The sequence below is a fragment of the Balaenoptera ricei genome, chromosome 10 (assembly GCF_028023285.1).
Source record: "Balaenoptera ricei isolate mBalRic1 chromosome 10, mBalRic1.hap2, whole genome shotgun sequence".
In the NCBI taxonomy this organism is placed as follows: Eukaryota; Metazoa; Chordata; class Mammalia; order Artiodactyla; family Balaenopteridae; genus Balaenoptera; species Balaenoptera ricei.
The window spans coordinates 32,469,212-32,482,231 of record NC_082648.1 but is presented as its reverse complement, the minus strand read 5'-3'; the positions used below and the strand labels follow the sequence as shown (position 1 = coordinate 32,482,231).

The window sequence follows — 13,020 nt, the reverse complement described above, 5'->3', positions numbered from 1 at the left end:
CTTCTGTGGGTTTCTAAGTGACGCTGAGCATGCTCAGTCGCTAGGGGAGGTTTTGTCGCCAGCAGCTGCCCTGATTCGACCTCTCCAAAAATAGACATTTAACTCTCTGAACTGTTTAAGGATGTAATTCGTTTTGCTCTCTCTTCATTTTCAAGGTTCAAAGGAAAGCAGCGAGGATTCCAGGGGTCCCGTCGCCCCTACAGCCAATGAGGGGCCTGAGAGGGAGGAGCTTGGGGCTGCTTGGTGCAGCTTGAGCTTCTGAGGGAATCATCCCCAGTAGACGCAGTGGAGTCTGTGCTGTGCTGCATGTCACAGAACAAAATCTTAAAAAATAAAAACAAAAAACAGAAGAGGAGAAACGCTGCAGAGTATGGAACGCTGTAGAACTTTCTGAAACATTTGCTTGGGATTCCCGGGGAGCATGATCTTTTAAAACCAATTCTTTCTGAAGCCGGTTTGGGTAACTGGGAAAATGATACATATGCTAAATGCAGCAGCTGATCGAGTGAAATGGACCAGATCGAGGACTGCTAAAAGGGCTGCCTGCGTGGTGGCTGCAGCCTATGCTCTGAAAACCCTCTGTCCCATCATTGGCAAGCGTTTAAAGCAATCTGGCCACTGGAAGAAAAAAGAAGCTTACCCGGCTGCAGAGAACAGAGAAATACTGCATTGCACCGAGGCCACTTGTAAAAAACCTTCGCCTGGAGTGAATGCAGATTTTTTCAAACAGCTACTAGAACTTCGGAAAATTCTCTTCCCAAAACTTGTGACCACTGAGACAGGATGGCTCTGCCTCCACTCAGTAGCTCTAATCTCAAGAACCTTTCTGTCTATCTATGTAGCTGGTTTGGATGGAAAAATCGTGAAAAGCATTGTGGAAAAGAAGCCTCGGACTTTCATCATCAAATTAATCAAGTGGCTTATGATAGCCATTCCTGCCACCTTTGTCAACAGTGCAATAAGGTACCTAGAGGGCAAATTGGCCTTGGCCTTCAGAACTCGCCTAGTCGACCATGCCTATGAAACCTATTTTACAAATCAGACTTATTATAAGGTGATCAATATGGATGGGAGGCTGGCAAACCCTGACCAGTCTCTTACTGAGGATATTATGATGTTCTCTCAGTCTGTGGCTCACTTGTATTCCAATCTGACCAAACCTATTTTAGATGTAATCCTGACTTCCTATACACTCATCAAGACTGCTACATCCAGAGGAGCAAGCCCAATTGGGCCCACCCTTTTAGCAGGCCTTGTGGTATATGCCACTGCTAAAGTGTTAAAAGCCTGCTCTCCCAAATTTGGTAAATTGGTGGCTGAAGAAGCTCATAGGAAAGGCTATTTGCGGTATGTGCACTCCAGAATTATAGCCAATGTTGAAGAAATTGCCTTCTACAGAGGACATAAGGTAAGAAAGAAATTAAGGTGACGGGTGAAATGTGAGACTGTTCAAGCTGCCACTGCAGTGCTAGATACCATCTGTTGTACTGTTGATGGACCCACTTCTTTAGGGTTTTAGATTCTTATGACATTCAAACCTGTATTAAAATATATGCTTCATTACCCTTTTTAATCACAAACTGTTAAAGAATTATATGTAGAGTGCAAACTTTTCTAAAGTTTCATGAAAATAACATTTTCAGCATTCTAAAAAAGTCTACTTAGTCTCAGTTATCCAAATATGCTCAGAATTATCTCTAAAGCATTTTCTTAAAACTGAAATCCTAAGTAGATGGTCCTAGAACATTGAAGAAAAAATATGTTTGGAAACTAAGTAAACATACTTCCACTGAGATGGAAAATTTAGGATGGCATTGTTTGTTTGTTTGTTTTTCAAGAGAAAAAAAAGTGCTTTCATATGAAAGACAGGTGTGACAATTTTGCATGCCTGGTCCATGATGGAGTTCTTCAGTTCTAAGAAGTGCAGGAGAGTGGCTTACAAATGGCATTTCCATTACTCTTAATGTTCAGTACCATATTTTGACACAAATAAAAAAAGGTAGTGAAATAAAATTTTGTCTAGCTTAGAGGGAAAAGCTAAGATTAGAGATGAAGAGGAAAAAAGGAGTTCCAGAATGTTATTTTTAAATATTAAAGATTTTCAACATTAAACAGGTCCCTTAAATAGTTAACCTGATTACATAAACTTGCAGTACATTAAAGACTTTTTAAGGTGATGCATCTGAAATCGTACTACAAATGACTTGGCAAATGAAATAGTAAGTTATTCTAAAGTTGAAATGGTATTATAATTACGAAGCAGAATTATTTAATTTTGAAACATCATCAATAACAACAAAAAAAGAAATTTTATAGTAGTACCAATCTGAAGAAGAAAATTTAAAGCAAATTTAGGACTTCTATTCCCACTTGAAAATTGGCTTAATATGTTGTAGTAATCATATTTATGTCATTCTTGAATCACTGAGCTCAGTGATATAAATTATAGCATGTGGTAGGCTTCTTGCATTTAAGACAAAACCTAGTAAATTGAGTTAGTTCAAAAGTGGAGTCTAATTACACATATACATGTCATGTGTTTATTTTCAGATATTTTTGCTGTAATCAAAAAGGATAAGGTTCTGTTTATTCATGTCTTACGGAATATCATTTAATTTTAACATCTTATACATATAAATTTGAAAACATAAGTATAAATCACTTATATATATGTATATTTAACATTATATTTACTGAATATCAGACATTTAAAAAATAATACAGGTGTGATTACAACTAAATAATGACTAATTCTGACATTAATCTGTATTTACTGATTGTTAGAATCACAGATAATAGTATACTAAGTAAAACAAAATAATATGTAATTATCTTTAAAGAAAGTTCTCAAGCATATGTTATTTATTTTTATAGTTCATACTAGGTTAATTCTTATCTCTTTTTCTCTCCATAGGTAGAAATGAAGCAACTCCAGAAAAGTTACAAAGCTTTAGCAAATCAGATGAACCTCATTTTATCCAAACGTTTGTGGTACATCATGATAGAGCAGTTCTTGATGAAGTATGTTTGGAGCAGCAGTGGACTAATTATGGTGGCTCTACCTATTATCACTGCAACTGGCTTTGCAGATGGTGGTAATGGCATTTATGCTTAATATTAAATATATGTTTCTGATTATTTCTCTTTAAGGTGTCACTGCTGGAGTTATGTCAGTGAATTGTGTAGCCATCATTCTATAGTCCTTAATGGTCAGAAACAATGGCAGACTTTGCAACATCCAGTAATAAGAACAGCAGTATGAAAGAAGTGACTCAAAAGACCTTTCCAGTTCTGTGATATTTCAGAAATCTCTGATGTAGTGTTTTTGGGAGTTGATCGTGAGCAATTTTAATTATACTGCCTAATATAGAATGATTCTCTAGTTTACAGTTCAACTCAACACAAATTAATACCTTCAAAAAGAGTATAATAGAAAGTCTCCCCATGTGTTGTAAATTTCAGTTCTGCACATAGCATGCATTTAGTCTATAAATATTCTATAACTAGATCTGCCCTGATTTGTGATTTGAATAGTTGGTTGACTACATTAGACAACTAATAATACTGTTTCAGGGAGAGCTTCATGCCATGGAACAAGGTCTCCTCTACTTGTAGGTAATATAGAAAACCTCCTATTTGGTGGTATTGTGAGGATAGGGGTTGTAAAGTTGCAGGTGTCTAATTCTGTCCTATCACTGTCCCAGTGGTTTTTTTTAATCAACATTTTTCATCCTTTGGAACAACTAAGAAAGATAAAGACAAGGAGGACAATATTAAAATGTTATGTAATACTTGAGATGGGAGTTTGGGTCTTAATTGGCAGGACAGAGGGGGATTAATTAAAGAAGCAGCATTTTCCTCTATTTTTCCGAAGTAAAATATTCCCCCTCCTCTTTAAAAACCACTTGACCAAAATTGGTCTTAGTGTTGAAGGAGCTAGACAAAAACATGGGCTTTGTGGTGAGACAGAGCTTTGCTCAACTGCTTTCCCTCTTTCTGTCTGTGTCCTTTTAGTCATGTTAATTAAACTGTCTAAACCTCAGTTTCCTCATCTGTAAAATGAGAATCAGAAAGGCTACTTCAGAGTGGGGTGGTGAGGATTTAGTAGAATAATGTATCAAGAGCATGTATCAAGAACATTGACATGGTGACAATTATTGCCTAGAAAACAAAAGGCAACACTAAGAAAAATGTAACAGAATTCACACTATTTTACAGTTATTTTTGGTGTAGAATTAAGTATTAATAGTTATTTGTTTGAAGTCATCCAATAAAAAGTAAAAAATTACCATATGCTTTAATATTTAAAACAGTGCTTTAATGCTTTACCAATTCTCACAAAAACACCTGTCAAATTTGAGTCATTCTTAACCTAAAATTGTTCATTTTGGCAAAGTAGGATTTGTCAATCCCTTGTGGTAAGTGCTATGCATATACCAAATGTACTCTGCAACTCAACTGTCTAATAGTGTATTTAGACCACTAGGAAAACTGAATTTTATCTGTTTACTTAATGTTTTCAAAATTCGTTTTAATCGTTTTAAAAAGCTTCTATTGAAAAAGGCATTGTTAGTATTTTTAGATTTAATCCTTTCATAATGAAATAAAATAAATTGCTTTTTCAAAAGGGTATTAGAGAAAAAAAAGACAAAAATGTATGGTCTTAAGATTAGTTTTACTAAGAAATTTAACAAAATTGTCAGATATTCATAGTGAATATCTATCCATCAGTTTATGGATATTTTAAAAGTTTCATGTATAATGTATATTAGAAACTACCCCAATGACAAAATTATGGTGTTGTTCTGTTAGTCTTTGGAAGAACTGGTCTTATTAGAAAACCCTGGAGTATTCAACATAGAACAGAGAAAATGCAGATATTAATGGTGACAAATTAACCCCACAGAGACCAGTAAGAAGTAAACAATGTATGCAAACAATCTAACAATCTTCTGTAGGTGATGTAATAAGATATTTAAAAATAAATCCTACAAATCTTGAAAATACAATAGTAAATTAAAGAAACAGCATTAAAATTTTAGATTGAAATTGTGCTAATAATCACATTGATGCAAGTGAAACAAAATAATTCTTAAAGCTTCTTTTCAAAAGAAAATTTTATAAAAAGAAAAGCAATATAAGAATTTCATAGAAGAATAAAATGAATTCATATGATAATATTAAGAGAGTATGCTTCAATATCTTCTGTAATTTCTAAGGTTACTGTGATGATGATGACATACCACATGAAAACATTAAGTTATCATTTTACTCAGACAAAATAATTGATTTTTTTTTTAGATAATGATATTATCTTTGAGGCTTTAGGTCTTGGAATTAAATACTATCTATCCTAATCTAGTCTTCAGTCTTAATTTATACTTACGCCCTGAGCTGTCTCTTACATTAGAGATAAATTAAGCACATGATAGTACATATTTTAATGCAAAAATAGATGGAAAGAAATGGATGAGTAAGAGAGGGATGGCAAAGAGAAAAGGGAGAAAAAGCAGAAAAGAGGAAAGAAAGAGAAGAGTAAAGGAAGAAACAGGCCACTGTTCAAATCTTGACTCTGCTAGTTAGTAGTTATCCATCCTTAAGAAAGTTACAGAAACTTTATATGCCTCAGTTTTCCTTTCTTAACTATAGGAATATATATTCCTATATATACTATAGGAATGTATATATTTTACAGAATTTTACAGAATTGTTATAAAATTATAAATAATGTATTTAATGTGCCTTGAAACAGTCCATGGCAAATAGTAAGAATTTAGGTGGAAGCAACGGTTAATATTTATTACATTCTTACTATGTGGGCTCTGGTATCAGATTGCCTGGGTTCAAATGCTGGCTCTTTTGCTTACTGGGCTGTGACTTTGGACAAATCATTTAACCTTTTTGTACTTCAGTTTCCCCATTTCCAAGATGGGGGAAATTATAGCAGGGTTGTTATGAAGATTAAGGAAGATCCCATGTGTAGAATTTAGAGCAATGCCTGCATCATAGGAAATGCTCAATAGATGTTTGCTGGCCTGATTATTGTTAAAAGAGCAAGGCATTTGAAAGTGATTAGGAAGTTGGAGGTAAAGATGCAAATAGGAGGAATAGCCTACATAAATTGTTTGAATATTTGTTTGAATATTTATATTCAAGTTCACATTACAAAACTGCATATGGTATCATGTCATTTTCACGTCAGAAGAGGAGCTTACAGGTGATCTAGTCTGGAGCCCCAGGTCTGCCTAAGGTCACACAAATGGTTAGTGGAAGCACTAAGGATAGAAGACATTATGTAATTCCTTGTGCATTGCTTTTTTTCCCTTCACTATGCTGCCTCTATATTAGCTGTATTGGAACTTATTCTATAAGGGACTTAACTTATTTGAGACCAAGTAATCATAGGACCAAATGGTTGAAAAAGGTATTGAAATGGTTAATTTTGTATCATCTCTATTATCTTTATAGAGGACATTACCCCTTTATTTGCTTCATATTAAGAGAAAGACTGAAATTATGTGAAGAAAATAGTTACTTGGGAGCTATAATCTCAGTTGTTTAATCTTATAGGCCACTTCCACTTTTCTTCTCTTTATATCAAGAGCAGTTCTGGGCAAGGCCAGGGAAAGCTACTTATAGGTCTCTCCCGCCAGACCTTATTACAGACACCTAACGAGTAGGGAAGAGAGCAGCTAAGCCACTGGCACTGCCAGTGTTGGTAATCTGCTAGTGTGAGGTGGCACATCAGAAGTAGCAACTGAGAGATACTGTTCTTAGGAATAGAACTATATTCTACCCATCACCCTAGTAACATGGGTGATGTTTGTATTCTCAAAATGTACCTGCAACAAGATTAGATCCATAGCTCCTGCTGCATTAGTATGTCTCATATTCCAATGTCAAATTATTCAAATAAAATGTTATATTATAGGTCAGTTTAGATATGATTACTCTCCTGTCGACCAATAACAGTAATTATCAATATATATCAAAGACATACTTTTAGCTGTAAGTAGCTATGCATATATGTAGTTATGATTTTTAAAGTATAACACATATGTGAACAAGACACAATCATTAGTGCACCACTCAACCAATTGTCAGCAAGTTAAGACATATACATAATTACAACTCAGAAGAAATAGAACCTTACCTTCATCCCAGAAGCCTCCATACCCCTTCCCAGTCCTATCCTCATCATTAGCCCCCCACCCCAACTCCACTTACTCCTGCCCTTGCCATGCCACAGCAAAGATAATTATTTTACTGACCATTCATTAATATTTGCTGGTTTTTGAATCTTCTATAAATAGTATCGTATAGTACGCATGAGCATTCTAGTCGCTCCACATCTTTGTCAATGTTTGACGTCAGTCTTTTTCGTTTAGGCATTTTTCATCTTAGGCATATGGTGAGTGTATAGTGGTACTTTACTGTGGTCTTAGTTTTCATTTCTTTGATGGCTAATGAGATTAAGCACTTTTTATTCATTTATTGGCCATTTGGATAGCTGTTCTTATGAAGTGCTGATAATTTTTTTGATTAATTTTAAATTAGCTTATCTTTTTTTTCTAATTGATTTGTGAGAGCTGTTATGTATTCTGTAATAAGTCTTTTGTCAGACACACACACAAAAAATCTCAAATATCTTTTCCCACTTGATTCTTCCTTTTTCAGTCTCTTAACAGTGTCCAAGAGAAGTTATCATTTTAATATAGTTCAATTTATCAATCATTTTCTTTGTGGTTAATGGTTTTATGTCCTGTTTAAGAAACATTTGTCTAACCCAAGGTCATAAAGATACTCTCCAATTTTATCTTTTAGAAATTTATTGGTTTTTCATTTCACATTGATATCATCAATCTATTTAGAGTTGATATTTATATATGGTATGAAGTAGAGTAAGGCTATAGTTTTTGCTGAGATTTGTCAAGATGACAAAGGTAACATGTAAATGAAATTAAATAAACTCAGATTATAAAAGCAAAGGATAAAAGTACAAAAGAATAGCCTACTTTTTTTAACTTTTAAAAATTAATAGACTTAAACCTGAGTTATAAAATTCTTTCTCATCTTTTCAGTGAAATAGCAACGGATGTGACTGTTTCAATACATACTTATTATTAGCAGTGATGAAAACTAGCAGTAAAATGAGCAGATATGTTAACTATTAAATCCTTAAATGTGGAACTTTTGAAAAAATATTTTAAATATTTGGTGAGGAAAATGAAATGTGTTTACCTAGGATACAAAATAGGCGAGTGCTTTAGGTCATGAATTTATATCTCTGACACTAAGGAATCTTGCCTTGTCATAGAAGTTATTTGCTAATGTGTGCATGACAAAATACTCTTGCACTGTTCTCAAACTACCTGCCAAAGAAAAACCAGTAGAATAAGTCAAATGAAGTCTTTCCAGAGCTATTTGTAATTTTGTTACAAATTCATAATTTTAAAAGCATGGAGAAAGCCCAGTAGATAATAATCTGCCAAAGCAACATAGAAGTTACCATGTCATACAGAACACCAGTCCATCTGTGCTAGTGTTATTTCTTTTTTTAAATTTTATTTTATTTATTTATTTTTATACAGCAGGTTCTTATTAGTTATCTGTTTTCTACATATTAGTGTATATATGTCAATCCCAATCTCCGAATTCATCCCACCACAACCCCTGGGCTTTCCCCCCATGGTGCCCATAAGTTTGTTCTCTACACCTGTGCCTCTATTTCTTCCTTGCAAACCGGTTCGTCTGTACCATTTTTCTAGATTCCACATACATACATTAATAGACGATATTTGTTTTTCTCTTTTTGACTTGCTTCATTGTGTATGACAGTCTCTAGGTTCATCCATGTCTCTACAAATGACCCATTTTCGTTCCTTTTGTGGTTGAGTAACATTCCATTGTATATGTGTACCACATCTTCTTTATTCATTCATCTATCAATGGGCATTTAGGTTGCTTCCATGACCTGGCTATTGTAAAGAGTGCTGCAATGAACACTGGGGTGCATGTGTCTTTTTGAATTATGGTTTTTTCTGGGTATATGCCCAGCAGTGGGATTGCTGGATCGTATGGTAGTTCTAGTTTTAGTTTTTTAAGGAACCTCCATACTGTTCTCCATAGTGGCTGTATCAATTTACGTTCCCACCAACAGTGCAAGCCGGTTCCCTTTTCTCAACACCCACTCCAGCATTTATCGTTTGGATTTTTTGATGATGGCCATTCTAACCAGTGTGAGGTTGATACCTCATTGTAGTTTTGATTTGCATTTCTCTAATAATTAGTGATGTTGAGCAGCTTTTCATGTGCCTCTTGGCCATTTGGATGTCTTCTTTAGAGAAATGTCTGTTTAGGTCTTCTGCCCACTTTTTGATTGTGTTGTTTCTCTTTTTAATATTGAGCTGCATGAGCTGTTTATATATTTTGGAGATTAATCCTTTGTCCATTGATTTGTTTGCAAATATATTCTCCCATTCTGAGGGTTGTCTTTTTGTCTTGTTTATAGTTTCCTTTTCTTTGCAAAAGCTTTTAAGTTTCAGTAGGTCTCACTTGTTTATTTTTGGGTTTTTTCCATTACTCTACGTGGTGGGTCAAAAAAGATCTTGCTGTGATTTATGTCAAAGAGTGTTCTTCCTATGTTTTCCTCTAAGAGTTTTCTAGCGTCTGGCTTTACATTTAGGTCTTTAATCCATTTTGACTTTATTTCTGTGTATGGTGTTAGGAAGTGTTCTAGTTTCATTCTTTTACATGTAGCTGTCCAGTTTTCCCAGCACCACTTATTAAAGAGACAGTCTTTTCTCCATTGTATATCCTTGCCTCCTTTGTCATAGATTAGTTGACCATATGTGCGTGGGTTTATCTCTGGGCTTTCTATCCTTTTCAATTGATCTATATTTCTGTTTTTGTGCCAGTACCATACTGTCTTGATTACTGTAGCTTTGTAGTATAGTCAGAAGTCAGGGAGCCTGATTCCTCCAGCTCTGTTTTTCTTTCTCAAGATTGCTTTCACTATTGGGGATCTTTTGTGTTTCCATACAAATTGTGAAATTTTTTGTTCTAGTTCTGTGAAAAATGCCACTGGTAATTTGATAGGGATTGCATTGAATCTGTAGGTTGCTTTGGGTACTATAGTCATTTTCACAATATTGAGTCTTCCAGTCCAAGAACATGGTATATCTCTCCATCTGTTTGTGTCATCTTTTTTTTTTTAACACCTTTATTAGAGTATAATTGCTTTACAATGGTGTGTTAGTTTCTGCTTTATAACACAGTGAATCAGCTATACATATACATATGTCCCCATATCTCCTCCCTCTTATGTCTACTTCCCACCCTCCCTATCCCACCCCTGTAGGTGGTCACAAAGCACCGAACTGATCTCCCTGTGCTATGCGGCTGCTTCCCACTAGCTATTTTACATTTGGTAGTGTATATATGTCCACTTTGATTTGTTTCATCAGTGTTTTATAGTTTTCTGAGTACAGATCTTTACCTCCTTAGGTAGGTTTATTCCCAGGTATTTTATTCTTTTTGTTGCAATGGTGAATGGGATTGTTTCCTTAATTTCTCTTTCTGATCTTTCATTGTTAGTGTGTAAGAATGCAAGAGATTTCTGTGTGTTAATTTGTATCCTGAAACTTTACCAAATTTATTGATTAGCTCTAGTAGTTTTCTGGTGGCATCTTTAGGATTCTCTATGTATAGTATCATGTCATCTGCAAACAGTGACAGTTTTACTTCTTCTTTTCCAATTTGTATTTCTTTTATTTCTTTTTCTTCTCTGGTTGCTGTGGCTAGGACTTCCAAAACTATGTTGAATAATAGTGGACATCCTTGTCTTTTTCCAGATCTTAGTGGAAATGCTTTCAGTTTTTCACCATTGAGAATGATGTTTGCTCTGGGTTTGTCATATACGGCCTTTGTTATGTTGAGGTAGGTTCCCTCTCAGCCCACTTTCTGTAGAGTTTTTATCATAAATGGGTGTTGAATTATGTCAAAAGCATTTTCTGCATCTATTGAAATAATCATATGGTGTTTATTCTTCAGTTTGTTAATATGGTGTATCACATTGATTGATTTGTGTATATTTAAGAATCCTTGCATTCCTGGGATAAATCCCACTTGATCATGGTGTATGATCCTTTTAATGTGTTTTTATATTCTGTTTGATAGTATTTTGTTGAGGATATTTGCATCTATATTCATCAGTGATATTGGTCTGTAATTTTCTTTTATTGTAGTGTCTTTGTCTGGTTTTGGTATCAGGGTGATTGTGGCCTCATAGAGTGAGTTTGGGAGTGTTCCTTCCTCTGCAATTTTTGGAAGAGTTTGAGAAGCATGGGTGTTAGCTCTTCCCTAAATGTTTGATAGAATTCACATTTGAAGCCATCTGGTCCTGGACTTTTGTTTGTTGGAAGATTTGTAATCATAGTTTCAATTTCATTACTTGTGATTGATCTGTTCATATTTTCTTTTCCTTCCTGGTTCAGTCTTGGAAGGTTGTACCTTTCTAGGAGTTTGTCCATTTCTTCCAGGTTGTCCATTTTATTGGCATAGAGTTGCTTGTAGTAGTCTCTTAGGATGCTTTGTATTTCTGCAGTGTCCGTTGTAACTTCTCCTTTTTCATTTCTAATTTTATTGATTTGAGTCCTCTCCCTCTTTTTCTTGATGAGTCTGGCTAAAGATTTATCAAGTGTGTTTATCTTCTCAAAGAACCAGCTTTTAGTTTTATTGATCTTTGCTATTTTTTTTTTGTTTCTATTTCATTTATTTCTGATCTGATCTTTATGATTTCTTTCCTTCTACTAACTTTGGGTTTTGTTTGTTCTTTCTCTAGTTCCTTAGGTGTAAAGTTAGATTGTTTATTTGAGATTGTTCTTGTTTCCTGAGGTAGTCTTGTATTGCTATAAACTTCCCTCTTAGGACTGCTTTTGCTGCATCCCATAGGTTTTAGATCATTGTATTTCTGTTGTAATTTGTCTCTAGGTAGTTTTTGATTTCCTCTTTGATTTCTTCAGTGATCTCTTTGTCATTTAGTAACATATGGTTTGGCCTCCTTGTGTTTGTGTTTTTTACGTTTTTTTCCCTGTAATTCATTTCTAATCTCATAGCATTGTGGTCAGAAAAGATGCTTGATATGACTTCAAATTTCTTAGATTTACCAAGGCTTGATTTGTGACCCAAAGTGTGATCTATCCTTGAGAATGTTCTGTGTGCACTTGAGAAGAAAGTGTAATCTGCTGTTTTTGGATGGAATGTCCTATAAATATCAATTAAAGCTATCTGGTCTATTGTGTCATTTAAAGCTTCTGTTTCCTTATTTATTTTCATTTTGGATGATCTGTCCTTTGGTGTAAGTAAGGTGTTAAAGTCCCCCACTATTATTGTGTTACTGTTGATTTCCTCTATTATAGTCATTAGCATTTGCCTTATGTATTGAAGTGCTCCTGTTTTGGGTGCATATATATTTATAATTGTTTTATCTTCTTCTTGGATTGATCCCTTGATCATTATGCAGTGTCCTTCCTTGTCTCTTGTAACACTATTTTAAAGTCTATTTTATCTGATATGAGCATAGGTACTCCAACTTTCTTTTGATTACTATTTGCATGGACTATCTTTTTCCATCCCCTCACTTTCCATCTGTATGTGTCCCTAGGTCTGAAGTCGGTCTCTTGTAGACAGCATATATATGGGTCTTGTTTTTGTATCCGTTCAGTGAGCCTGTGTCTTTTGGTTGGAACTTTAATCCATTCTCATTTAAGGTAATTATCAATATGTATGTTCCTATTACCATTTTCTTATTTATTTTGGGTGTGTTTTTGTAGGTCCTTTTCTTCTCTTGTGTTTTCTGCTTAGAGAAGTTTCTTTAGCATTTGTTGTAGCACTGGTTTGGTGGTGCTGAATTCTCTTAGCTTTTGCCTGTCTGTAAAGCTTTTGCTTTCTCTGTCAAATCTGAATGAGATCCTTGCCAGGTAGAGTAGTCTTGGTTGTAGGTTCTTCCCTTTCATTACT

General features: G+C 34.7%; 1 protein-coding gene across 4 annotated transcripts in view; it reads left to right on the top strand.

Annotated features, from left to right (window-relative positions):
• The first annotated feature begins 472 nt into the window (after nt 1–472).
• The window catches only part of ABCD2 (ATP binding cassette subfamily D member 2), an 87,901-nt gene continuing 75,353 nt past the window's right edge, over nt 473–13,020 (top strand). For 3 of the 4 annotated variants that reach the window (XM_059934549.1, XM_059934548.1, XM_059934547.1), the window contains exons 1-2: nt 473–1,408; nt 2,915–3,095. In XM_059934549.1, the coding sequence (XP_059790532.1) occupies nt 473–1,408; nt 2,915–3,095 (1,117 nt within the window). The remainder of the gene's footprint in view (nt 1,409–2,914; nt 3,096–13,020) is intronic. The other variant, XM_059934551.1, reaches the window with a different exon arrangement.